At 49.8% G+C, this 25,945-nt stretch overlaps 1 protein-coding gene across 2 annotated transcripts; it reads right to left on the reverse strand.

Annotated features, from left to right (window-relative positions):
- Positions 1 to 1,426: 1,426 nt before the first annotated feature.
- Positions 1,427 to 25,206, reverse strand: ZNF777 (zinc finger protein 777). 2 transcript variants are annotated; one of them, XM_044920056.1, is made up of 5 exons: positions 24,334 to 25,206; positions 23,066 to 23,192; positions 20,646 to 20,759; positions 6,089 to 6,340; positions 1,427 to 2,858 (listed from the first exon to the last, which is right to left on the reverse strand). In XM_044920056.1, the coding sequence occupies exons 1-5, from the start codon at positions 25,168 to 25,170 to the stop codon at positions 1,702 to 1,704; spliced, it is 2,487 nt and encodes an 828-aa protein (XP_044775991.1). In that variant the 5' UTR covers positions 25,171 to 25,206; the 3' UTR covers positions 1,427 to 1,701. The 2 variants fall into 2 exon arrangements, with proteins under 2 accessions (XP_044775991.1, XP_044775992.1); XM_044920057.1 differs by lacking the exon at positions 6,089 to 6,340 and having other exon boundaries at positions 24,334 to 25,180.
- Positions 25,207 to 25,945: the final 739 nt, after the last annotated feature.

Raw genomic sequence — 25,945 nt, forward strand, 5'->3', positions numbered from 1 at the left:
AGCCCAGATGACGCCACCCCACCCAGGCTCCTCCTTCTGTGGTGAGCAGAGCACCAATCCTGCGCTTGGCACCTCAGGTTTACTGCACAGCAGTGTAACTACCTGCTCCCGGATCGGGTTCTGCAGCCCAGGACCCAGACTGGCCTCACCAGCCCTTCATCCCAGCCCGGGCCTCTGCCCCTCCTGCGGCTGCTCGCTCTGATGTCCTCCCAGCCTTGCGATTTTCGGTGAACAGAAAAGTCTCATGCTTTCAAATGTGAGACCTGGAACATCACTTTCCCTTTCTGTGCGTCTTTATAAAGGAGGGGGTTGGTGACCTCTTGGTCTCTTCAGAGTCAATAATATGGCAACTGCTCTCTTAAATTCCCTTCTCTGAACCACTTAAGTACACTGTCCGCTCCTCTCCGCCCTCAGACTCAGGACTTAATCTACCTCCCTTCAGTAGTTCTTGTCTCTCCGGCTCTTCTGTTTTCGGCCCAAGTCTGGCCTCCCCAGGCTCCGGGGCTGAGCCCGGCCCTGCGCTAGCTTCCAGGAGCTGTCCCTTCCGATTGCCTGAATTCTCTCTGAGTCATTGCCAAGCCCGGGAGCAGGGTGAGAGTAAGCCGCTCTGTGGCCAATGTAATGCGCCTGCCGTTTCTCTCTCTCTGCCTCGTTGGACGGCCATTGGAAACGAATGAATCCCTAGACCGAGGGTGCATTCCTGCACTTAACAAATCCAAAGAGAGTAGCTTTGCTGCAACATACACATAAAAAAGGGTCTGACTGGAGCCTTTTGCGGTTTCCCCAACGACTGGCACCAGGGGCCTCTGCACCCCTTCCCTAGCCCTCCCTGTGCCTCCCTGCACCCCTGGCCCTGCCACCGCCCGCCAGCTGCATTTCAAGCTGGGCGGGAAGTCCACCTGGTCCTGGGGAAAGCGCGTAGATTTGCCCTATAACCGTCTCTCCAGCGCATTCCAAACCTGTCAACTCTGAGCATCCTCGTCAACTGGGCCCTACTCCTCCCTGAGCGCCCCCTGTCCTCCCCGCACCCGGCCCTCGCGAGGGTCCGCAGCCTGGAGCGTGTCTGCCCTTCCGCACACCAATTCACTACTTCAAGCTCGTCAGCCCCGTCTCCTTCTCGATCTTACAGTCGGTGGGATCTGCGCCCCCTCCGCCGCCCAACGCGGGGAACGAGCACAGAAGACGGGCTCAACGGAACCTGGCAACTGACACTAGGCACAGAGCCCTCGGCCACCTTCTCAACCCCTCCCCTTCAAAACCAAACAAAAACGGCAAACAGGAAACGCTCATCTTTTAAAAATTACTCTATTATTATCAAATAGAACCACAGTATCCAAAAGGTAATTATAAAGTTCTATTCCCCAACTAAGTGGCCCTGCACCGCCCCTCCGAGTGGCCGGCGGCCAAATCACTCCCCCCGTGCTGATTGGTTTCATCCATTTTATTGTCAAGGAAATTAACAGCCCGAAGGGGTTCCCCAGGTCCGCGCACTCACCCTCCCGCGGGGCCCCCGGTAAACACGGCAGCAAGCGACCTGGTCTCACTACCCCCGAGTCCTTGGGAGGAGGGACGAAAGGAGGGGGGGGGCTCACAGCAAAGGGGCCGGGGGCGCCCCGGCCCCGCCCGCCCGGCTCGGGCCTCGCGGCGGCCAGGCGCCTGTCCGGGGGCGGGGGGCGGGCCGGGCGGCAGCGGCGCGCGCGCTCACTCGCCCGTGTGGGTCCGCAGGTGGTACTTGAGCGACTGCTTGTAGCGGAAGCACTTGGCGCAGTGCGTGCAGGGGTAGGGCCGCTCGCCCGTGTGCGCGCGCTGGTGCTCCAGCAGGTGGTGCTTCTGCGTGAACCGCTTGCCGCACTCGGCGCAGTGGTAGGGCCGCTCGCCCGTGTGGATGCGCCGGTGCTCGAGCAGGTGGTGCTTGCGGATGAAGCTCTTGCCGCACTCGGGGCAGGCGTGCGGGCGCTCGCGCGAGTGCACGCGGCAGTGGTTGGTGAGCTTGGACTTCTCGCTGAAGCTCTTCTCGCACTCGGGGCACTTGAAGGGCCGCTCGCCCGTGTGAGTCCGCTGGTGGCGCAGCAGGTGCGACGGGCGGCTGAAGCTCTTGCCGCACAGGCTGCAGATGAAGGAGACCTCGTGCTTGCCCGCGTGCACGCGCTGGTGGATCACCAGGCTGATGTGCAGCCGGAAGCTCTTCTTGCACTCGGGGCACGTGTAGGGCCGCTCGCCCGTGTGCGTGATCTGGTGCTTGGTCAGGCTCGACTTGTGGCTGAAGCTGCTGTCGCACTCGGGGCACTTGTAGGGCTTGGGGCCGCCGCCGCCGCTGCCCGAGCTGGGCGACTTGGGGCGCGGCTTGAGCGTGTGCTTGGGGGCGAAGCCGGGCCCGCGCTCGGGGGACGCGTAGCCGCCGCGGACGCGGTGGATGCGCTGGTGCAGCGTGAGCTGCTGCTTGTGGCGGAAGCTGATCTCGCACTCGGCGCACTCGTACGGCCCCTCCTTGATGTGGTTGCGCTGGTGGATGATGAGGTTGATCTTGAGCCGGAAGCTCTTGCCGCACTCCATGCAGGTGAAGGGCCGCTCGCCGCGCCGGTTCCGCTGCTGCTGGCTCGACGAGCCGCGGCTGTCGCCCAGGTGCCGCTCCCCGTGCGCCGGCGGCGCCAGCCTCTTCACCGCCGGCTTGCCCAGCTGCAGCGGCGGGGGGCTCTCCTCGCCCTCGGGGGACAGCTCGCCGGGCAGCGGGGTCTGGTACATGCTGGCCTCGTAGCGCCCGGACAGCTGCCCGAGGGCCTGCAAGTGCTGCGGCAGCTCGTCCTCCTCCTCCTCGTCCTCCTCGTCCCCCTGCTCCTCCGTTTTGATCACGATCCCCTCTGCTCCAGGGACAGGGAGAGAGACGGACAGACGTCAGCCGTTGCCCAGGGCCTCTACCCTGGACGGAGGCCGGGCAGGTGGCTTCACCTTCGCCCCCACACATGCCCGTGTATGGTGCCCCCCCCCCCGGGGCCGCCTTCTGGGGGAATCCTCCTTTCCGCTCCCTGCTGCCCGGGCCCCCCGCCTCCGCGGGGCTGGATGTGTAACCCGGGCGGGCCTCGGGCTCGGTTCAGCAAGGAACCCTCTCTGGGAACCTTCTGCGGCCCAGAAGGGGCACGCCGGCCCTGCCTGCGCGCATCTCCCCGAGCGGGTGGCGGGCAAGTGCCCGCAGGGTCCCCCCCCTCCCCGGGAGGGGGCACTCGGGCTCAGGGTGCCGGAAGCGGGCAGCCTCGTGGGCCTACCAGTTATCACCTGACACGGACCTTCCCTTTTCCACTGGAGCTACTTGAGGGCTGGGTTCCTACCACCTGTATGGAAAGGGGCCTGACTCCTCAGGCTCGGGTTTCCGGGGCCCCAAGGCCGCCTCCGCCCGAACTCCCCCAGCCTCACCGCTCTGCCGCTTTCCTGAAGGCACCTGCCGGTTTCTCCTTAGGTGTCTGTACTCACCCTCCTCCAGCGATCTGCCCCTCCTCTCCACGCCTCCAAATCACGCGGGCCACATACCACCCAGCTCCAATCCTGTCTTTGCCCTTAAATCTTCCTTGACCATCCCAACCTGCGGCCCTCAACCCCTCCTGGGCACGCAGCACTCTGGTGTGCCTGCCCAGGGCTTAGGACCTCGGCCTTTTCCTGCAGCACGACCCCCACACAGGCGGGTGACTCATCAAGCCTGAAGCTAGGGCCAGGGTTTCTCCTGCCTTTCCCCCGGGCTCTGGTGTGCGGTCCCCCCGGCCCAGGAAGGGCTCCACGAACACCCCAACTGTAGGATGTCCTCCTCCTCCCTGGCCCTCCATCCTCTAGGCTGGTCCTTTAGGGCCCAAAGATATTAGCTGTTCTACATGGTGTTCTAGCGTGTTCCCCGAGAATGTTAGTCCTAGAGAAAAGGAGTGCCCTCTGACTCCTGTCTGCATTTTCTCAAATGCCTTGTACTTAGGTACTCCCTAAACACTGTTACTTGGAGAGCTCTGTTTTTAGTCACTGTGTGACAGGAGAAAGCCACTCGCTTTTCTGAGCCCACCTGTCAGATGGGCTGCTTTAACAGTCTGCATTTGCAGAATTCTTAACAGCAAACAAACGAGAACTTTTCAAGTTCTCGCCTTAGAGCTTGTCCTTTTATTCACAATCTCTTATGGGATAAGCCAAGAAAGAATTTATCCCCATTTCACAGACGTGGGGCATCCAAGCCCAGAGATACCAAGTGATCGTTCCAAATAAAGTAAGTAAAGCCAGACTTCTTCAGAGTTTCTAACTTAGGGTCCATCTAGTCTGTCCCCTCAACTGACAGGGAAACAAGCTGGCTGTGTGCGTGAGCTGGCCCAGGTCTTACAAAGTAGCCGGTAGTGACCGCTGGGCCTTGGCACTTCCTCCTGCCCTTCTGAACCCAGGAAACAGCAGGGTCACAGTTAGGACACAGGTGTGCCAGTCCCAGCTCAGGCCTCTTGTCATGGCCAGTGCTGCCTGGGCCCTGTTAGGATTCTCAGCAGCAAGGGATGCAATCCAAGATGCAAAATCCCACCCAGTACCGTGCAGAACTTTCCTGAGGTTCCCACTAGAGTGAATGCGAGTGCCCAGCGGGCAGGCTGGCGTTTCTAGTTCGAGGCTCCACTGCAGCCCAGCCTCATGGTCTGCCCTGCACCTTCCACTGTTTTAGAGAGACAGCCTGTAGATTAAAATGTTTTTGGGAATATCATGCGGTTATTTAAAAGCAAGGGGTTAGGGCGCCTGGGTGGCTCAGTTGGTTAAGCGACTGCCTTCGGCTCAGGTTATGATCCTGGAGTCCCGGGATCGAGTCCTGCATCGGGCTCCCTGCTCGGCGGGGAGTCTGCTTCTCCCTCTGACCCTCCTCCCTCTCATGCTCTCTGTCTCTCATTCTCTCTCTCTCTCAAATAAATAAATAAATAAATCTTTAAAAAAAAAAAAAAAAGATAAAAGCAAGGGGTTAGATCCACATCTTTTGACCAAGAAAGATGTCCGTGATATTTTACGAAGCGCGAAAAGGCCAATTGCAAAGGGATTCTCTACAGGCAAAATGAAAAAATGTAGAAAATCATCAGCACAATACTTTTAAAAACCTAGTAAATAAAATGGATGTGGATACATTTCTAAGTACAAGTAGTATAGAAACTGCTATGATAGTTATTGGCTCTTTGGCACAGAAGTAAAACATCTAAACAAAAAACCAAAACCTAAGTGTGTTCCTTAAAAATTTGGCAGAATTCACTTAATTCCTATCTTATACATTATTTTCAGAATATAGAAAAAAAGAGAAAAAGCTGCCCAGTTCACCTTCATAAGTTGAGTATAATCTTATTTCCAAAACTAGACGAGGATGATTCAAGAAGGGATCAGGCTGATTTCATTTATGAATATAGTTGAAAAGCCCCTGAATAAATAGCAGCTCACTAAGTTTCATGGTGTATGTAAAAAGTGCACCAGATGACAAGGTCGGGCTTTTCAGCATCAAACAATCAGCCACAAAAGATGTCCTGAGATCAGGCTGCTGAGAGGCCACTTCCTCACCGTTCCTGAACTCACGAGGAACCAAGAGTGTGCAGAAGGGTGACCCAGAGGTTTTATAATTAAACACAAGTGATGGCTAGATCATCCCAGGAAGAGACAGCACCGTCCGTTATTTTCCAAAACATGCTCGGCTAGGGCTGAGATCTCTGGGTCATTGAAGCTTCTGGTGTGACCTAAGAACTATCAAGAACACAGCAGAGATGGAAGTTCTGGCCTCACCACAATGGCATGACCTTGGGTAATTTATTTGACCTTCTCTGCCTGTAGACGGAGGGAGTTGGAGAGGTGATCTCTGAGATCCCTTCGGACCTACATCTGACCTCGTCTTTGGCTGTAACACCTTCTTCCTAGCCTGGAGACTGATTCTTACAAATCCAGAGGCAGGAAACCTGTCCCCGAGGCCGTGCCTGGGGTTGTCACACCTGTCAACCCATCGAGGTCAAACGAGCCTCTCTGAAGGGAAGCCCAGCTTTCCCACAAGGCAGGGGCCCGTCTGCAGGCCTCACTCTTGGTGGCGGCTCCCCCCCAGCCCGCACCCCCTCTAACTGACCTGTGCCGTTTCGCTGCTGCACCAGCATCTGTTTGAGCTCGCTGAACTCACTGGAGCCTTCTGTGGACTCCTCCAACGTATTCTCCTGTTCCTGCATGTCCAGGTCCGGCTGCTCGCCACACGGGTCTCCCAGCTCCGAGTCCTGAAAGCCGTGCTCTTCCACCTGCCCCATGAGAGGCTCCGGCGTCTCCAGACTCTCGGAGCCCTCGTCGTTGGTCTGCACCTCGATCTTGATCACGATCCCGTCATGTGCTGCGAAGGTAGGGAGGGGTTGGGGGGAGAGGACAGAAGAACCCAGAACACGTTCATTGCATGAGGTTTTTGCAGCCTGGGATTTACATTTCAAAAATTCTCATTTTAGAGACCATGAGGAAAGATAATGTGGGGTTGAGTGAGCAGACACAGAAGTTTCTGGACATCCTGTAGCCTTGAACATCAGTACCAACCGCAGTAAAGTTAAAATAGATGTGGAGTTTGTATTCCATGACCCCTACAATTTTAAAAATAGTATTGTCAGGGTTGTTTTTTTGCTTTTTGTTTTTTGAACAAATGAGATCTTAATTCCCTTTCCTGGGTCAGGCCAGTCAAAGTCAACAGATAGTTTCCCTCCCTCACAGTCAAGCTGAATAATGAAAAGGCTCATCACCTCCTCACCGTGCACACCTTTTGAGCCCAGCCCCCCGGGGTCCTATGCGGACAGACCAGACACCCCTGAGCCCCCTCCCAGCCCCCAGTTACACACACACACACACACTCACGCACGCACTTGGAGCTCTCAGCTTTGTTTTTAAACAGCATCTGATTACACACATTGCCCTTTTTTTTTTTTTAACTTGCCAATAGATCTGCAGGTAATTTCGAATGTCCACACACACACGGGCATCATTTTGCATAAGTGGGATTTAGCACATAATCTTTTAGTGTGGTATTTTTCCTCTTTTGATTTGCCTTCCTCCTCCCCTCCCTTCCCATTTCACAGCTGCGACCTCCCCAGGTTACCCCTGTAAGTAACCTAGCAGTTTTCTCTACACTCACGTAGGTATTTATGGCAACACATTTATGTTTCTCTGTTTTTATTTTCTGGCCATTATTGGTTTAAAAAAAAAATTGGCATATACATAGTCCTCTCCATTCCTTTTCTCCCTCAGATGTCTTGCAGAAATCCCCTGAAAGCAATTTCTGTAGAGTCACCGCCTTCGTCCTAAGTGCTGCAGGCAGCCCGGGGCCAGGCCAGCCGCATGTTCAGCCCTTCCCCCTCCGAGGAACGTGTGGTTTTTTTTGTTTTGCCTGATGAACTATCCCGCAATCACAGGTGGATTTACATGTCCCACTATAAAACAGGGGTTTGATTTCCATGCGAGACCCCGGCGTGGGGCCGCAGAGTCAAAGGTGTGGTTATTTTTAATCTGATAGATGTCATCAGGTTGCTTTTGAAGAAGGCTGTGACAATTCGTATTTCTACCAGCCCTGCGGGAGCACAGCCTCTTCCCCACCTCCCTGCCAGAGACTGACACCACTGCTCTTTCATATTTTCCTCGGTCAGATGGGTGTAAATTGGTAATTTTCTGATACTTTAATCCCACTTTCCCGACCAGGGTCATCTGAATATCGTTGTCTTTTCCTTATTGGCTTTTTCAAGTTGATTCCGTATGAACTGTGTTCTGTTCTTGTCAAACTGGTAAGAGTCCTTTGGTTCCTGTGCTAAAGTAAAGATAACCCGTTTTCTCTTACCAGCATTTCAGACAGTCCCCAAATCTCGCGTTTGTCTGTTGACTCTGTGCCATCTCTTATCAGACCGCTTTCTTCAAGTCTTCCCATGGTCACACACGTCCCTCTGTCTTTTATGGCTTCTGGGTTTTCTTAATTAAGAGGGTCTCCTCTGCTCCTGGATGGTTCATAGGGTCTCCTGGAGTTTATTTCAAGGTTTTTATTGCTTTATTATTTACATTTAGGTCTTTGCTCCATCTGAAATTTATTTTTATTTTGTGTAGAGTGTGAGGTAGGGGTTCAGCTTTACTTTCTTCCCCTATGGAGAGAGCTGTGCCAGCAGAAACTCCCTCCCAGCTTGAAAATCATGTTGTTAATTAAGGAAATTATAGATGTGTAATGCATCAACAGATGCATTTATTCCTTCATTTAATTCATTTATTCAGTGGTTACTTATCGAGCACCAACTAGGTGCGATGGGGTATTCTAATGACGTGGGATACATCGGTGCACATAACAGAGCTCCCAACCCCCATACACCTTACCCAAGGCAAGAAACATAATAAATTATATGGGATGCCAGAAGGTGGGAAGTGCTGTGGAAAGAGAAAAGACACCGGGAACCTGGTAAACAAAGCCAAGAGTCCGTGCCCCTGGGAAGCCTCCCCGCTGTTAACCACACCCACTCGTGATCCCCAAGCTAAAAGCCGGGAAACCAGACCCACCCAGTAGGCCGGCAGCTGATGCCCCGGGACTCAAAACTGGGTTCTCTCTGGTGCCCGGCAATCCTTTCATTCTCGTCTGAGCAGCCAACCAGTCTCCTGCCAGCCGTGTGGAGCAGCAGAATAGAAAGCAGCTGTGACGGTCCCCGACGCCTCGGGGCCACAGCCTTAAACCCGGACCGTGCCTGCCTTCCCCCACAACCAAGTCTCCAAAACCTCCTCCTCCTATTCTCGGTGTCACAACAAAGATGAAGTCACCCACCCTCACATCCTTGCCTCGCTCCTGCTCTCGCCCTAAGTCACCCGCTGACTCCCCCTTTGTCTCCCACCTGGGGAGACGGTGACTGCTCGCTGCCTGAGCCCCGCTGCGTTCCTGGGGCCACCACGCACCCCCAGCGGCACTGGCTTCTCGCTCTGCAACCCTTGTCTCTGCGCTAGAGCCACGAGCACGACCGTGACCCCAGCATCAGAAAAATACCTTCCCTGACTTCACAAACTCCTGAAAATATTTTGCCTGCCTCCTCCCTAAAGCAGTTTTTAAAAACTAAGCACCCCTTTGCACTTTTTTGAATAAACATATAAAATGCTTCAGTAACTGCAAAAGATGTCATTTCTGGAGTACTGTAAATATTGATGGCTTAAAATAAACTCTTCCGTCACTCTTGAATGTCGCCAGTGGGATCTGAGAACGCCGGCAATTTTCAACCCACCATTATTCACTTAAAAAATACATGAACAAGTTCTTCTTTGATAGCTGAAATTTTTATATCATTCCTTTTCACCTTGAACTTCTATTTCCATTCCCACTTTGCCCACAGAATTTTATCCCAGTAGAACATATTTTTATGCTTCGAAGCCTTTTACTGATCTCCTCGTCTACCACTCTGCCACAAAAATGTGTATGTAAATTGAAAGATTAATTTTGCTTTCATTTCTAATAACCACGGGGCTCTAAGTGTTGACTGTTTTCCTGGCTTAAGTTATCCTTCGTTATTATTATTGTACAATGATACACAGTTACTCAAGATAGCAAACTAAAAACTTGTTGGAAATGGCTCTTACAAGGATGGGGAGGAATTTTTTTTCCCCCAATTAGTTTGCTTATCTGAGAATGAATATTCTTATTACTTGATTTAAGAGTTCAGAATAAAATCTGTTCCTATCTTTCATTTTCATAAACACAAGCATTGGCAAAGCTCATTTACATAGATATATAGATGGGCTGGCAGGAGCTTTGTTATAGAATCATCACTTGATTCTCCGAATTTGCTCTGAATTATAATGCTGTGAAAGCACATGGTTAACAGATCATCAAAAATTGTTTCTAATGACCTATTAGCTGACAACTTAATTAGGTTCTCTTTCAATTTTGTTGAAAGCAAAGTATTGTGAGTGATCTAACTTGCAAAAGAATTTGCCATCCAGGCCCCAGGGCGCCGCACTTGTGGTCCTGTGCCCCTCCGTTCTGGACTGTCTCTGTAATCCAGAGGGCTTTCTATACTTCAGAGAAATGCTCCCTCAGGAGATGGGGACGGGTGAGGGGAGTGGTTGATGAGGACCAGCATGGCAGGGGCTGCATGTGCTGTGTGCTCTCACTGATGAGATTTATGAATGAGACAGATCGACTAAGGACTTCCCGAGCCCTCAAAGCCATCTATGCCACGTCCCTCTTGGGAAGTCTCCTTGAACCCCCAGGGCACTGGTACTCTAGCTCCAAGACCACTGCCTTCAGTACCCGCCCCTCCCTCACGACCTCGCTCGGCCAAACCTCCGATGCTCTCCGCCGCCCAACGGAACTGTGCTTCCCTCTAGGGCGTTTACTTCTTCTCCCTTTGGGAGGTGCTGTGTTTACACATATTCGTGCCTCTCCTCCATTTGTCAGACAGTTGGGAAACCAGTGGGCTCCTACCAAAAAGGGTTCCCCACCCTAAACAACTTTTGAAAGAGTACTGACAACCAGATTGCATTTATAAGCAGTCATTTGTTCTCCCATTAAAAAAGTTAAAGACACGTACATTGCAGGAATATAGGCTATGATCAAAGGGAGACTTTCAAGCCAGTGGGGAAAAGTTTTAAATAAATGGAATGGGAATGAATGGAGTGGGGACAACTGCTTTCGCAACAAGAAAACAGTCTTCACATTAAAATAAATCACTGATGAAACAACAGTTTAGACACAAATAATGAAATCATACTAGTATTAGAAAAAAACAGCTTCTTTCCTTCTCTCTCTCTCTCTTTACAACCGGGAGCTGAGGAACAGGCTATTCCTAGCCCCCTGGGACTTCAGATCTGGAGGCACTGGCCGGTCGCAGCAGACATTACATGTGCCCAACACATACCAACTCTCATTTTTAGGTGTATATTTTTTTGCAAGAATTTCTGTAGCTTTGCCTTGACATTGTCTGGTGACAAGGAACTGATTTAATTTGTGCTTGGTTTGTGATCTCTGCAATTATGTTTCTTCCTGAGAACTCTTGCAAGATGGGAGGAAAAAAATCAACCCTACAAATTGTTTCCAAATGTATTGTGTGTTTGTGAGCACTACATTTAATAGTTAATGAAGCTGATATGTTATATTTGCAGACACTTAGTGAAAATACTTAACTATTTGTGTTTTGCAAATTTTTTTTTGTTTTCTGGAGCAAGAAATATTTTATTTCAGATTTCAAATATTTTTAGAGGTTTTTAAAAACCTCATAGGCCCAAGACCTGTAATCACGTTTACTGAATAAAAGGGGCTAAGTAAGTATTTCTATGCTTAATATGAAACCCAGGGGCGCCTGGGTGGCTCAGTCGGTTGAGCGACTGCCTTCGGCTCAGGTCATGATCCTGGAGTCCCTGGATCGAGTCCCGCATCGGGCTCCCTGCTCGGCGGGGAGCCTGCTTCTCCCTCTGACCCTCCCCTTCTCATGTGCTCTCTCTCTCTCATTCTGTCTGTCTCAAATAAATAAATAAAATCTTTAAAAAAAAAAAAAAAGAAACCCAGACACCATAAAGAAAGTTATGGGTAAATCTGAATACATAGAAACTTAAAACTGATAAAATCTGAACATACAAAAATTTAAAATATCCATACCACACACACAAATACTAAATACAGAGATAAACCATATATTCAAAAATATATCCGCATACATAGGAAAAGAGCTAATATCCTTAACTTAAAAAAATTTTTTTAAAGATTTTATTTTTGTGAGAGAGAGAGAGAGCAAGCACGCACACCCACGTCCCAGGACCCTGGGATCATGATCTGAGCCGAAGGCAGATGCTTAACGAACTGAGCCACCCAGGCACCCCATATCCTTAACTTTTAAAAAGCTTTACAAATCAATAATAAAATGATGAATAATCCAAAAGGACAATGTTCAGAAGATAATTCATAAAATAAGACATCCTGGTGCTCAATAAAGGTATGAAAATAGGCTCAACATCACTCTTACAGAAGTTGAATGAAAGCATCAAAATACTGTCTTTTCTACCCATCACTTTGGCAAATAATAAAAAGACAAATAATACCTACTATCGGCATGGGTATGAGGAAAGAGGTAGTCTCATGTTTGTGTATAAACTGGAGGTGTATTAACTGGCACAATTGTTTTGAGGGACATTTAAAATATGTATCAAATTTTTAATTCTTTTTTTTTTTAAGATTTTATTTATTTGCAAGAGAGAGAATGAGAGACAGAGAGCATGAGAGGGAGTAGGGTCAGAGGGAGAAGCAGACTCCCTGCTGAGCAGGGAGCCTGATGTGGGACTCGATCCCGGGACTCCAGGATCTTGACCTGAGCCGAAGGCAGTCGCTTATCCAACTGAGCCACCCAGGCGCCCATGTATCAAATTTTTAAATGGGTATATCCTTTGACCCAGAAAGTCTATTTGCTTTTTTTTTTTTAGATTTGATTTATTTATTTGAGAGAGAGAGCAGGGGGAGTGACAGAGGGAGAATCTCAAGCAAACTCTGCACTGAGCGGGGAGCCTGACTCAGGGCTTGATCCCAGGAGCCTGGGATCATGACCTGAGCTGAAGGCAGACGCTTAATGACTGAGCCACCCAGGCGCCCCCATATATAACTTTTTTAAAAAGATTTTAAAAATTGGGGCACCTGGTTGGCTCAGTCCGAAGAGCAAGTGACTCTTGATCTCAGGGTCCTGAGTTTGAGCCCCAGGTTGGGTGTAGAGAGTACATAAACAAACTTAAAAAAAATAAAGAATAAAACACTTAAAAATGCATTAAAAAAGACTTTAAAAATTAATATGCCAAAAGCTTTAAAAATCTAGCAGAAAGTACAGCCATAAGGATGTTGGAAAGCCAAGTCAACCATGATTTCTCTGCTTTGAGCTGGTGAAGAAGGTTAATGTGGCAACACTGGGTTTTTCTTTCCAGAAAAACTAAAGTTTCATCAGCATAACTCAAAAAGAATAAATGCAGACAGAGTGAAAGCCCCATATAATTCTCTTCAGTGTATTCCTTCCAATTTATGTGCTTGAGACTCTCCCTCTGTCCCTCTCCCCGCTCATAATCTCTCTCCCTCTCTCTCTGAAATAAATAAAATCTTTAAAAAAGTTATATATGCACACAGCCTGAGGGTTAGTTTCTCAAAACTTGTTTTTATTTTTATTTATATTTTTAAATAAACATTTATTTTGAAATATTTTTAGAGTTACAGAGGAACTGCAAAATTAGTACAGAGGAATTGCTTTTGTAACATCAATTTAAGCCTGCTATGGTCTCCTTGGATTTATTTTATCATTTTAGGATAATGAAAAATAAGTTCAGGTAATGAAGCTAATCCTCCTCTTAGTGATAAATTTGAAAGCGAACCTTGACACAGAAACTTTACTCTGTCATTAATATCCATGGTATCGTTTTCACATGGAAGTTTTTTAACATTACGAAAGCTTTAACATTTTTCAAAACATGTTTTTAAAAAGCTCTCCTCCACTCCCCACCTATATTTCCTGCTCCCCAGAGGCAACACTTCCAATTCTTCAAGCTAATTCTTCTGTTATTTCCCTTCATATCTCTAAGGAACACACTCCTATTGCTACTCCTTGAATTTTTTTTTTTTAAGATTTTGTCAGAGAGAGAGCAGACATGCGTATGTGCACATGGGGAGGGGCAGAGGGAGAAGCAGGCTCCCTGTTGAGCAGTGAGCCCGATGCGGGGCTCGATCCCAGGACCCTGGGATCATGACCTGAGCCGAAGGCAGATGCTTAACCAACTGAGCCACCCAGGAGTCCCTTGAATTTTCAATGTAAACATCACCTGATGACTTCCAAGAGCTGGAGGTGAGGACCATCTCTCCCCATCCAGACAAATCTTTTCCAAATCCCTGATCCTTCCAGTTTAGTTTGCAATTCTGTTTGGATGAATATTGGGCATTTACATTATTAGATTACATAAATGTTATGTAACATTGAACGGTGGAGTATACTAGTTATTTTCTATGTCTGTGTCTTTTGCTTTCCCTGGAGTTTATAATTTTTTCCTTGGCTTAGCTTACTGTTTTCATTAAGTCAGCTCCAAACTCCCCGACCTCTTCCGTAAGTCTCTCCTCAAAACATTCGGACATAATGGGTATTTCTCATCTTCATCGACTTGAAGGAAAATTTTTACAACCTTCTGATGTGCTCCAGTCTGCATTGATTGCCTCCAGGTGCACAGCTGTCTTCTCGGGATCCCACAGCATCCCGGGCATCCCCCTTACCTCTCTTCTGTTGGAGCTCCTAATACCTCTCTTGGTGTACTTCCTCATTTCAGCAAAGCGCCTCCCCCAGTTGGAGGAAGGGTGCACAGGAGACCTTGAAGATGTTTTGATTTCATCTCTCACATTTAATTAGAATCGTCTGGCTGATATAAAACTCTAGAACGGTTGGAAAATATGTTCCAATTTTGAAATTTAGATAATTTTAAAGGTATTGCTCTACTGTCTTCTTCCAACATCATTGGAAAGTCCAAAGCCATCCTAATTCTTGTTCCTTTCTATGAACCTTTTTTTTTTTTTTCCCCTTTCTGGAGACTTGTAGGATCGTTTTGGCCTCAGTTGCCCGGAAATTTCTTGCTGAAGTATCTAAGGCATGAGTCTGTTTTCATCCATTGTTCTGGACAGTTGCTGGGCTCTTTCAATCTGGAAAACCATGTCTTTCAGTACTGGGAATTTTCCTTGAATTATTTCATTGCTAATTCCCTCCTCCCTATTTTTGCTATGCTTTTGTGTGTGTGTGTGTGATGTTCCTAATATCTGGATGTTGACTTCCATCCTTTTACTTTTTTTCTTTAAGATTTTATTTATTTATTTGACGGAGAGAGACACAGTGAGAGAGGGAACACAAGCAGGGGGAGTGGGAGAGGGAGAAGCAGACTCCCTGCCGAGCAGGGAGCCTGATGGGGGGCTTGATCCCAGGACCCCGGGATCATGACCCGAGCCGAAGGCAGACACTTAACGACTGAGCCACCCAGGCGCCCCTCATCCTTTACTTTTTAAAATTCTTTCACTATTTTCTTTTTTGCCTTTGTGCTCTATTTTCCGGGACACGTGCTCAACTTTATCTTCTAACACTGCTACTGAGTTTTTAATTTGTATTATTTTTAAATTCCAAGAGTTCCTTTCATTCTTTTTTTTATAAGCATTATACTTAAAAAAAAAGATTTTATTTATTTATTTGACAGAGAGAGAGAGAGAGCACGCACAAGCAGGGCGGAGGGGCAGAGGCAGAGGGAGAAGCAGACTCCCTGCCGAGCAGGAAGCCCAATGTGGGGCTCGATCCCAGGACCCTAGGATTATGACCTGAGCCAAAAGCAGATGCTTAACCCACTGAGCCACCCAGGCACCCCAATAAGCATTATACTTTTATGTCATGGATGTATTCACTTATTTTATCTCCTTAAGGAATGTGAAATACATATATGTTATATATATTACATAACTATATATAAATATATACATATGTATTTAAACATAGTTTTTTAAATCTCTCTGCATGATCTGTTTCTCTGAAATTTATTTTTTCTGCTTTCTTTTCCTTTGGTCTCTCTATATTAGAGGCTTTTCCCAAATGTCTGTGGTCTTGGTTATCTATAATTAAAAGTAGAATACTCAAAAGAGATTGAAAGTTTGGTGCCTTTAAGTAGGGCTTGCTATGATGCGTTTCCCAACAGGATGGCTTGGCTGAGTCATTTCCTGGGGAGATCCCTTGGGCTGGTCCCCAAAGACTCCAGGCAAGACTCGTCCAGTATGCTGCCTGGGGGTTTCATCCTGGATGTCCACATTGCTTGGGAGCCAGGTTAGGGAGGAAGGCTGCAGATCTCAGTATCTGCATGTCATGTTTCACTTACTGTCTTGTAGTCGGCATGATGCCCCACCCTCCACTGTGCCCGGTGTCCACCTTCAGACATCGTTTTGTTCATCTTCTCCAGAGAACAAGCCTTGGCAGTCCACCAGGGCTGGGAGAGGCAGATGCCGGCTGAGGGACTGAGGGAGGCCGCGGAGGGGAGGTGAAAGATGTCTGACCCATCCTCTGTTTTTAAGCCCACCTTTGCCCCCATCTCCAGAGATACCTAGAGTCCCCGGTACTGCTCATTCCCGAGTCTGGAGTAGGGAATGGGGGTGGAGTGCAGATCGACTTTCTTTTCTGCTTTCCCCAGTATCAATTTTGGATGTAGCTTTCTAAATCAGTGATCACCCAGCCATCTGCTCTTGGGCTTCCAGAACGTACTTGCTGTTGTCTCCTTGTTCATTCCTTAAAAAGCCCCTTCACTCTTGCTTTAGAAGGATTCTGGGAGGCAGGAGTAAACACATGTTCAACCTGCCATCTTTAACTCGAAGCCTTTCTTCATGCGTTGTTTTTGTTTGTTTGTTTGTTTTTTAATTATTTTTATTGAATAAGAAGTAATACTTGAGAATATTTCTATAAAGCATAAAGAGATATGATTTTGTTATGTTTCCATTCAATTTTTTTTTCCTATCATTTGTTTACATCACGGACTTGATGTTACATTTCCATTTTCCATTTCTACATCATTCACTTCCCCTATCGACTGGATCACCACGATCAGCTTCACACCGGCGTTAGCAATCCCCATCTGAGGCAAACACAGCTGCCGCCCCAGCTACCGCCCCATATTTCCACTCCCCACTCATAGCTAAACCTGAAACAGCTGATGACAGGTGCTGCCTCCCTCACCCCCCATTCCCCTCCTCAGCCCGCTCCAACGGGCTTCCACCCCACGCACCACCAGTGCTTCTCCTGCCGAGGTCACTGGTGTTGCCCAGCTGCGCATCCTGTGGACACGTCGGTCTTCGCCTTACTAAACCACACTGCAGGATTCAGCATGGCTGACCACACTCCCTCCTTCTGGAAACACTCTTCTCTTGACGCACTATCTTAATTTCGCACGCTCTACCGCCTGAGCCAGCCAGGTGCCCCAACTCTTCTCATGTCTTGCTACCCTTCTGACCACTCCTTCCATTTCCTCTGCTTCCTCCTTCCTTCTTCAAATCCTACAATAGTGGTTCTCGGCCCTGGCTGTGCATGAAAATCATCTTGGAACCGTTTTAAAGACCACCAATGCCTGGGCCCCTACCCAGACCAATATATTCCAAATCTGCTCTAAAAGTCAGGGCTCCCAAGGGCATGGCCTGTGCTCTTTCCCTTCTCCCTCTCCGGACCGGGTCTATGCTACCAATGCCCAGATGTCTGTCTCTAGCTCGGATCTCGGTCGGTTTTTAACTCTATTCAGCCGCTTTCTCAACACTGGAGCTCCCCGGGGGGCCTCCAGCCCGACCTGTTCTTGTCATCTCTCCAGGTCCGCACCTCCTGCGGTCCTCCACCTCCCCCAGCACTTCACTGCGCTCACAAGATGGGGAACCTCCCTGTCAACACCGCCCATCGCAGGTCCTTCCAAGCCTCCACTGCCAAAACCGGTCCCTGGGGATACCCACCTCTCTCCTGGCCTTGCCACGTCGTCTGCCTGGACTACAAAGCCTCCAACCGGTCTCCCAGCTTCCAGACTTTCTTCCCGCCAGTGAGTTCTCCTCAGGGCACCTGGAACTCCTATTTGCCCTTTAGGTTCCCACTAAAAACACCACTTCCTCAAAGAGGCCTTTTCTGCTGTCCTAGCTCAGTGAAGTCCTCCATGCTGTGTCTCTCACAGGCCTGGATGCTCGCCTTCATAGCACTACCACTCCCCTTACTGTAATATTGTATGTGCGTGTTGGGGGGGGTTAGTTATTACTGTCGGTTTCTTGACACAGTACCTGGTACAAAAAAAAAAAAACCCTGATGGGTTGCCTGGGTGGCTCAGTCGCTTAAGCGTCTGCCTTCGGCTTGGGTCATGATCCCGGAGTCCTGGGACTGAGTCCCGCTTCAGGCTCCTCAGCGGGGAGCCTGCTTCTCCCTCTCCTTCTGCCCCTCCTCCCCACTCATGTTCTCGCTCTCTCTCAAATAAATAAATAAAATTTTTAAATTAAGCAAAAACAAAAATCCTGATGACCTAAATAATAAACATACAAATGAAACATACGGTATAAAAGCTTCATTGATGATTTTAGCGGCTGTGTAAGAATTTATCACAACGTAATATAGGATCTGTCCATCTTAATCCATCGTTTGGATTCTTTTCCATGCTACAGACTCTCAGAAAGGAAAGGAAATTCTTAGGTCAAGTATATGAACGTTTTAAATATTTAAAACACATTTTAAGACTAAAAAATATCAAACTGCTTTTCAAAAAGACTGAGATCTTGGATTTCAGCCATGCCTTCTGGTTTGTTTTTACTCTCTGCTAATTTGTTCGGTGAAAATGGGACCTGGCTTCCCCAGACCTCCATTACCCCCCTTCGAGGGCCATGAATGGGAGCCCCTGCTCTAAGGGTTCTGAGAGCAGGGTCAATATCGGAATCATTTTTGGATCTCCTTGCCCTTAGGGATCCAAACCATAAATAATAGTTGATTGAATACATTCACTTAGCGAGTTCATAAAATTGTCACGTTCAGTGTACTTGGAACTATGAGAACTCTCAGTTTGCTAGGCTGTTCCCTGTCGGTATCGTAGCAGAGCTGGTTCTGCAGCCACCTTCTACGAAGATGCGAGAGCTCTGGGGCTCGGATAAGGGCCGATTCACAGAACAATCCTGCTCTCCAGCGGCCAGGGCCCCTGGCCCCAAACGGAGGGGCGAGCTCTCGACCAGCCCTGTGTGGCAGGGGCCCCTGTGCTCTCCGTGCTCCCCTCCGTCCGGGCTCTGAGCGGCTGGAGATGGTCCGTGGAGCAAATGCACATTCCAGCCACACAAGGCAGCCTCTGGGGGGCTGCCGCTTCCCACAGCCACTCAGGCCGCGGACATGCGCGTGCCGGGAGGAACCCGGCCCGAGGCAGAGTGGGCTGAGGTTATTTGCTTTTGATTCTGTGGGAGGCCCGTCTGCGAGGAGGCTGTGAACAAGCAGACAGAGGACGGGGACGGATGCTGTGGTCCCAGCGTGCAGGAGACGATGTGTGAGGAGCAGCACCTAGGCCACAGAACCCCACTGGGACATTAGGCTGGATTTTAGGGTATTTACCGTGAACCACTCGCCCAGATTCTCATTCTCTGCCTCCCAGGCCTGCTTCCTTATTTTTCTTCTTTTAAAGATTTTATTTATTTGAGAGACAGAGAATGAGAGACAGAGAGCATGAGAGGGAGGAGGGTCAGAGGGAGAAGCAGACTCCCCGCCGAGCAGGGAGCCCGATGCGGGACTCGATCCCGGGACTCCAGGATCATGACCTGAGCCGAGGGCAGTCGCTCAACCAACTGGGCCACCCAGGTGCCCCCTGCTTCCTTATTTCTTCTGCTTTGAATCTCTCTCTTCTTCCCACCTGACCCTTGTTTTTGGCTGTGGCCACTCAAACCTTGTGGACAAAAGGACCTTCTGCCACATGTTATTCTTTGCCCCAAGTCCCCCGTCTCACCTGCTTTTAAATCACCTTTTTTGTCTCCAGAATGAACTCAGATCAGCCTCTACCCTCAATTTAAATCTCTAGGAAGGAAGGATACTGGATTGCTCTGCGAGATGCCAGCATTTATTTTTCCAGAGGCTTCTGTCTCTTCTGTCAGTTACAGCTCTCAATCCACGGGGCTGACATTACTCTAGATGTTTCTGGACCTCCTGCTAGGAGCCAGTTGATAGGTCCCAGAACCAATGACATTACTTCATAACAAGACCTGGCCTTTGGCTCCTGTGAGTTCTCCAGCTAGATTATCCTTTTTCAAAAGATAGGATCACCCATGATGTCTGGCTGCAAAGGACAAGGATCGGCTTCCACCACAGACCTTCAAGGTAGATGATTCAAGTCCAAAGGCAATTCCAAAGCAGGAGCTCCACAAACAGACCACGCACAAGAGCACCCGCAGGGCAAGCATGTGGGCTACTGACGTGGGGCTGGCGAGGGACGACACCCACGCAGAATGACACCAGCTAGTGTTTACTGGGCTGCCGGTACAGCCCAGTCACCCCATCAACCCTAGAGACTAGGACCAGTCCTATCTTATAGATGGGGAAAATAAGCTTCCCAAAAGGCTGAGTCAACCAAAATCATACCGCCAGTGAGCCGAGAAGCCGGGATTCAAGTGCAGGCGCCTGACCCTGGGGTCTGCACTTGAGACACACGCCTTTCTGCTGCCTCTGTCAAACCGCCCCGTCCAGACACTGTTCTGCACATCGCACAACATTTCACGTCAAGTCTGTCTGTCCCTATCCCTCCACTGACCAGCTGCAGGAGCAGGGGTGAGGCCCTTCTCTGGAGAGCTCCACGAGGCACCATCACTAGCACCCTGACAAGTGACCACTTTTCCTTCAGTTCCGGTTTTGTTTCCTGCCAAGAGTGAGGTGACACCTGGTCATGTCAGAAACTGCGCAAGATGATGAACCCAATGGCACTCTTATTTCTCAGCCACTTGGGCCACTGTGTGTTGGCGGGGGGCGGTCAAGGAGGCGTCAGGCAGGTCCCAGCACCTGCAGGCCTCCTTCCTGCACACAGCTTGCTAACACAGCCCTCGGGGGTCTACTGTGGATTGCAACACCCCAGGCTGGGCCTCCTGGGGGCCGAAAGGTCTAGAAGGCAGAGCTCTGGGCCACCGAGTAGCCACTCACCAGCACTGGGATCTGCAGGCGTCTCGCCTTCCTCAGAGTCCTCCTGCTCCTGCATGGTTGGCCTCTCCCCACGCTCCATCTGCGACATGAGGTCTGGTTTGGAAATTGCATAGTCTGGGCAGAAGGAAGGAAAGAAGACATACTATGTGGTGAGGTCACACTGGATGCTGTAAAGGTGTCATCTGTGCGAGTGGGACACGAAGAGGAGCCACCCGACCAGTGGCAGTGTTGGAAAAGAAGTGGGCCAAGCTCCCAGCCCTCTTCCTTCGGGACCCTGCTGTGTGTGGGTCTGTGGGTGCACACGTGCGTGTGGGGGTGGGGCCCGCGTGCGTGTGTCTGCATCGACCTCGGCCTCCCACGCGGGGGGAGCAGCAGCAGGGCCACCTGCCCACCAGCGGGAACTGACCCTCCGTCACTCACGGGTTGCCAATGGCTGCACACGGGAGACTTGAAATTTTATAGAGTAAAAAACGAATCCTGATAAAATCCAGAAGCTAAAAAACTGAATACTTATAGTGTCCCTCACATTTAAAAAAGCTTAAAGCTCTTTGGAAATAAAGTTACCCGCTGCAGAAACTCGGAGGAAACACGCACGTGGGCGCCTAGGCACGGGTCATGTCAGAAACTGCGCAAGATGATGAACCCAATGGCACTCTTATTTCTCAGCCACTTGGGCCACTGTGTGTTGGCGGGGGGGCGGTCAAGGAGGCGTCAGGCAGGTCCCAGCACCTGCAGGCCTCCTTCCTGCACACAGCTTGCTAACACAGCCCTCGGGGGTCTACTGTGGATTGCAACACCCCAGGCTGGGCCTCCTGGGGGCCGAAAGGTCTAGAAGGCAGAGCTTCTATGTAAATGGTTAACATCCATTATTATATCTAAGGAGCCTCTACAATTAGTAAAAAATAAAAAAGCAAATATAAATAGGTAATTCATAGAAGAAATGCAAATGGCCAGTAAACACAGGAAAAGATGCACAAGTTCACTAATCATCAAAAAATACATATGAAAACAATGAGGCGTCATTTTTCACCCATCAGGAAAGACAAATATTTCAAACAGAACATCAGTTCGGGCCCAGGCATGGAGAGACGGCACTGCCGCGCCCTGGGGCGTGAACGTCCACAGCCTTCTGGAGGAAGTGGCCGTGATATCGTCAGTGTGCGTCCTCTTCGCTCGGCAGACCTCCTTGGAAGCCGTCCTCCTGAAACGCTCGTGCAAGCGCACACAGATGCACAAGGCTGATCACGGCCCTCGGTAACAGGCAGGAGTCGGGGTCAGCGTGCTGCTCAGTAACAGCAGAAAGGTCAAATGCCCAGTGGCTCATCTGGAATGCCGCACCGTCCTTCTGAGCAGGCCGACCTGTGCAGACGTGGAAGGCTGTCTAGGGCCTACCCTTCGGGAGAATAAGTGACCAACCCCATCTGTGCAAGCCACAGACGGCGTGTGCACAAGTGTGTATGTTTGCATGTGCACAAATAAGGAAAAAAGAATGCAGGCCGAAGGGTTCATGGTGGTCACCTCTGGGGGCAGCACTGGTGGGAGGGTGGGCATTGCTCTTTATTCCATAAATCTAAATTTCCACAATTACGTATATACTTTAAAAAGAAAAGAAAAAATTGAGTTAAAAAGAAAAAGTTGCCTTAATGGGGAGGTATGTGTATATTCAATGAACAATTCTAGCAAGAATCAAAGTTTCTACGCAACTTGCATACGTAAATGTTTTTCTAACTTTTTTTGTGTGCCCAAAGAGTTCCCCATACCAGACAGAAGGATACACATAAAACTAAAGTATATTTCCCAGGTTTTCCTCCTTAAATACTCTTATTAAATGAAAACAACAAGAATGCACAGACTTTGGGGGAAGAGAGTCCTCAGTGAGATTGTTGTGACTCGCTGGTGGGACCCAGCATGAGCATCAAACTCCTGGGTCACAACCTCCTCTCTGCACGGCGGAGACAACACCCCGGGGGACCCTCTAACAGCGTCAGTGCTCAGTCATTTGCATGGGCGAAGGGGAACGAGCACTCACACCTGTCTCAGTACCTTCACGGGAGAGGTGGAGGATTAAATAACTTGATTCTCGTAAAGCCCTTCACACTCTGCTTTGTAATTGTTTGCTGAACAAACTCATTAAATATATACATACAGGGCCAGGGGGGAAATAATGTAGAGGTGAGACCCTGCCGTCTGTCTTCTTCCCGCCTGTCCCCAAGGCTTCTCAGCAGAGCTGCGCTGTTGACGAGCTGTCCTCATCTCTGCTGCCTGGGGGCATTTGTTCTAACTGGTTGTGTGCTCTAAAATTCGGTTTTCCTTGTTTCTGATTATTGGTAGGACTGGAGTTCAGAACTCCCAACGTTTTCAAATGAACCTCAGGCTAGTGCCAAGGAAGCCCCCCCAGCATGGGTGAACCTTCTCCTTACCCATAGAAACCAGAGACTCGTAGTTGCCCCGCATCACGTTCTTGTAGAGCTCCTTTTGCCACTCGGACAGGTTCCCCCACTCCTGCTCGGAGAAGTGGACGGCGACATCGTCAAAGGTGACAGGGACCTGAAACCACACAAGCTCAGCTTGGACCAACTGGATGGCAGTTACAGGCCCTCAGTTGCCAAATCCCAGGGCAACAAATGGCTCTAAGCCCCGGCCCCTGGCTCAAACACCTCTTCTTAGGCCTGCAGTGGGAAAGGCCCAAAGGCACAGTGGTGGGTGTTCACCACGGACCTCTTTAGAAATCTGGCCTGACTTCAGCCACTGTCCTGGCCCCCACAGAGAAGGGCCTTGTTTTGTCTAGTCCGTTTTCTAATGGGATTATCCTTGCTGCTATAAAGCATGGTCTGTAGACCAGCAGCAATGGCACCAGGGAATTTACTAGAAATGCAGACGCCCAGGCCCCAATCTTAGACCCACTAAATCAGAGTCTGCATTTAGTAAGATCGCCACGCTAACATTTGAGAAGGGCTGGCCTAGAGAATAAAGTCCAAGTCTCGTCCCTACATAAGGCTGTGTACGGGGACAACACACAAAAGAACAGAAAGAAAACCAGTCCACATTCAAGTTCTTTTAGGATCTTCTGGGAAATAATATTAAAACCTAACTATTCTCTCGTTTTTTAGGATACTGCTTGAAATCACATTTTTACTGGCATTAACATAATTTGTAAGTCAACTGATAAAACTGTGGAGCAGGACAGAGCCCCGGAACCTTCCACCAAGGTCTCCGTCCACCTTCACAGTGAACCGCTAAGTCACTCTTCTTGTGAACTGAACACCCTTCCAAACTGACCATCCCTGATCACTAAGAGGGCTTTACCAAGAGGACAAATCATGTGATTTTGGCCTATCTTGTGCTTGGTGAAGAGATGTTGGTATCACTGTATTTGTTTCTTTTTTAAATTTTTTAAAGATTTTATTTATTTGACAGAGAGAGACCCAGAGAGAGAGGGAACACAAGCAGGGGGAGTGGGAGAGGGAGAAGCAGGCTTCCCGCAGAGCAGGGAGCCCGATGCGGGGCTCGATCCCAGGACCCTGGGATCATGACCTGAGCCGAAGGCAGACGCTTAACGACCGAGCCACCCAGGCGCCCCTATTTGTTTCCTTCTTAACCAGCTCTTCTTCCTTCTTTTATATGAAATTCCTAAACCCCATGCCAATTCAGATCCCTCCCCAGGAAGCCCCAGTTGGGATAGCTTTACCTTGGGAACCTCTCCATTGCTGCCCGGGGGCAGGCGCAGGATCCAGAAATTTCGGTTTTTCAGCAGGTTCTCCATGTTCTCCAGCCGCCTCTGCAGCAGCCCGTACTCCTGCAGCAGGGTCCCCAGCACGACCCACTTGCTCTCCAGGTGGTTTGCGAACTCCACGGCTGTCTTCTCGCAGTCCGCCAGCTTCTTCTCGGCCGTCCCCGTCCGCCCCTCCAGGGTCAGAAGCCGCATGGCCTGGGCCTCCAGTTTTCTCTCCACCGCTTGGACGGCAGCCCACACGGCCAAGCGGGTGATCTCCGCCGTAGGGAGTGGTGTGTCCTTCTGGGCTGCAGAAGAGATCTGGAAGGGAGTGTCTTTTTGGGAAACGGGGCTCTGAAGCAGGGGGTCCATGTCAGTCTCCGGAACTGTGGGGGAAAGGGTGAGGGGGTCTTTCTCAGGAACTTCCGGCGAGTGGAGTGGGGCTTCTTGGTGGGGGGTGGAGTGGGAGAGAAGTGATATTTCTTGTTCAGCAGCAGCTGGGGGTGGATACTGGGTCTCTTCCTGGGAAGTCATGGGACCCTGGAGATGAGTCTCTTGCTCAGAAGCGGCAGGATACAGGAGTGAGGGTCCCTTCTGGAGAACATGCGGCATTCGGCCAGAGGTCTCTAGCTTGGGAGTCTGGGGTAGGGAGCCTTGTTGGGGAATGGGGGGAGACGAAGAAGGAATCTCTCTGGGGGGAAGAACACGGGATTGGAACAGAGTTTCTCGGGGGAGTCCAGCAGGGGCCTGATGCGGAGTTTCTTCTTGCAGAACATTGGGGAATGACGGAGGTGATGAGCGTTGGGTCTCCATGTCCAGCTGCTGGACCTGTGTTCAAGGAAAGAAAGGACAGGATTGAAGGCCACAGGCTCCAGCTGGCAAAGTAAATGCCAAAGATAGGCACCCACCTAAAAAGGGTTGCAGGTTTACCGGCAATAAGATACACTGCATGGACTTGAGTCTCTTCTTAAGAACCTAGCGCTGATTTAGACATCAATTACAAAACTATTATTAACAACAAAGAAAAGGTGGCCACGCCACCTTCCGCGTTGGTAGAACCATCTCTTTCTTCATAACGTGCATCTCCCAGGGACCACCCAGGACTAGGAGTGGACGAGAGGGGAAAGCATACCAGCTTCGGCTCTCAGTCCTGTCCACGCTGACGGCGGCCGGCTTACTGGGCCTCTCCGTTCTCAGTATCCTCACCCATAACACAAAGACAGTATCTAACACGCCTGCCACCTCACTGAGTCTGAGCATTGAGCATCAAATAAGACTTCGTAAAACGAAGGAGCAGAATTTTGTCAGTGACGGGCACTGTTACTACCCCGAGACTCCCAGCAAGGCGGGAGGCAACTCTGGTGGGGCCAGCGCTGTTAAAGGACTTCCCTCGACGGTGAACTTGACATCTGGCCCCACTGCTCCTGCTTGTGTCAGCAGGCAGTCCCAGTGCCCCGTCTTTCCCTCACGTCCCCCAGTGGCGAGGACGCACAAATACCTTCAGTTTCCCAGACTCTGATAAAAGCTGAATTGTGGACTTATCAGTACAATTTCTCAGGGTATGTATATAGTGAGACATGTTGCATGG

The sequence above is a fragment of the Neomonachus schauinslandi genome, chromosome 12 (assembly GCF_002201575.2).
Source record: "Neomonachus schauinslandi chromosome 12, ASM220157v2, whole genome shotgun sequence".
Classification (NCBI taxonomy): domain Eukaryota; kingdom Metazoa; phylum Chordata; class Mammalia; order Carnivora; family Phocidae; genus Neomonachus; species Neomonachus schauinslandi.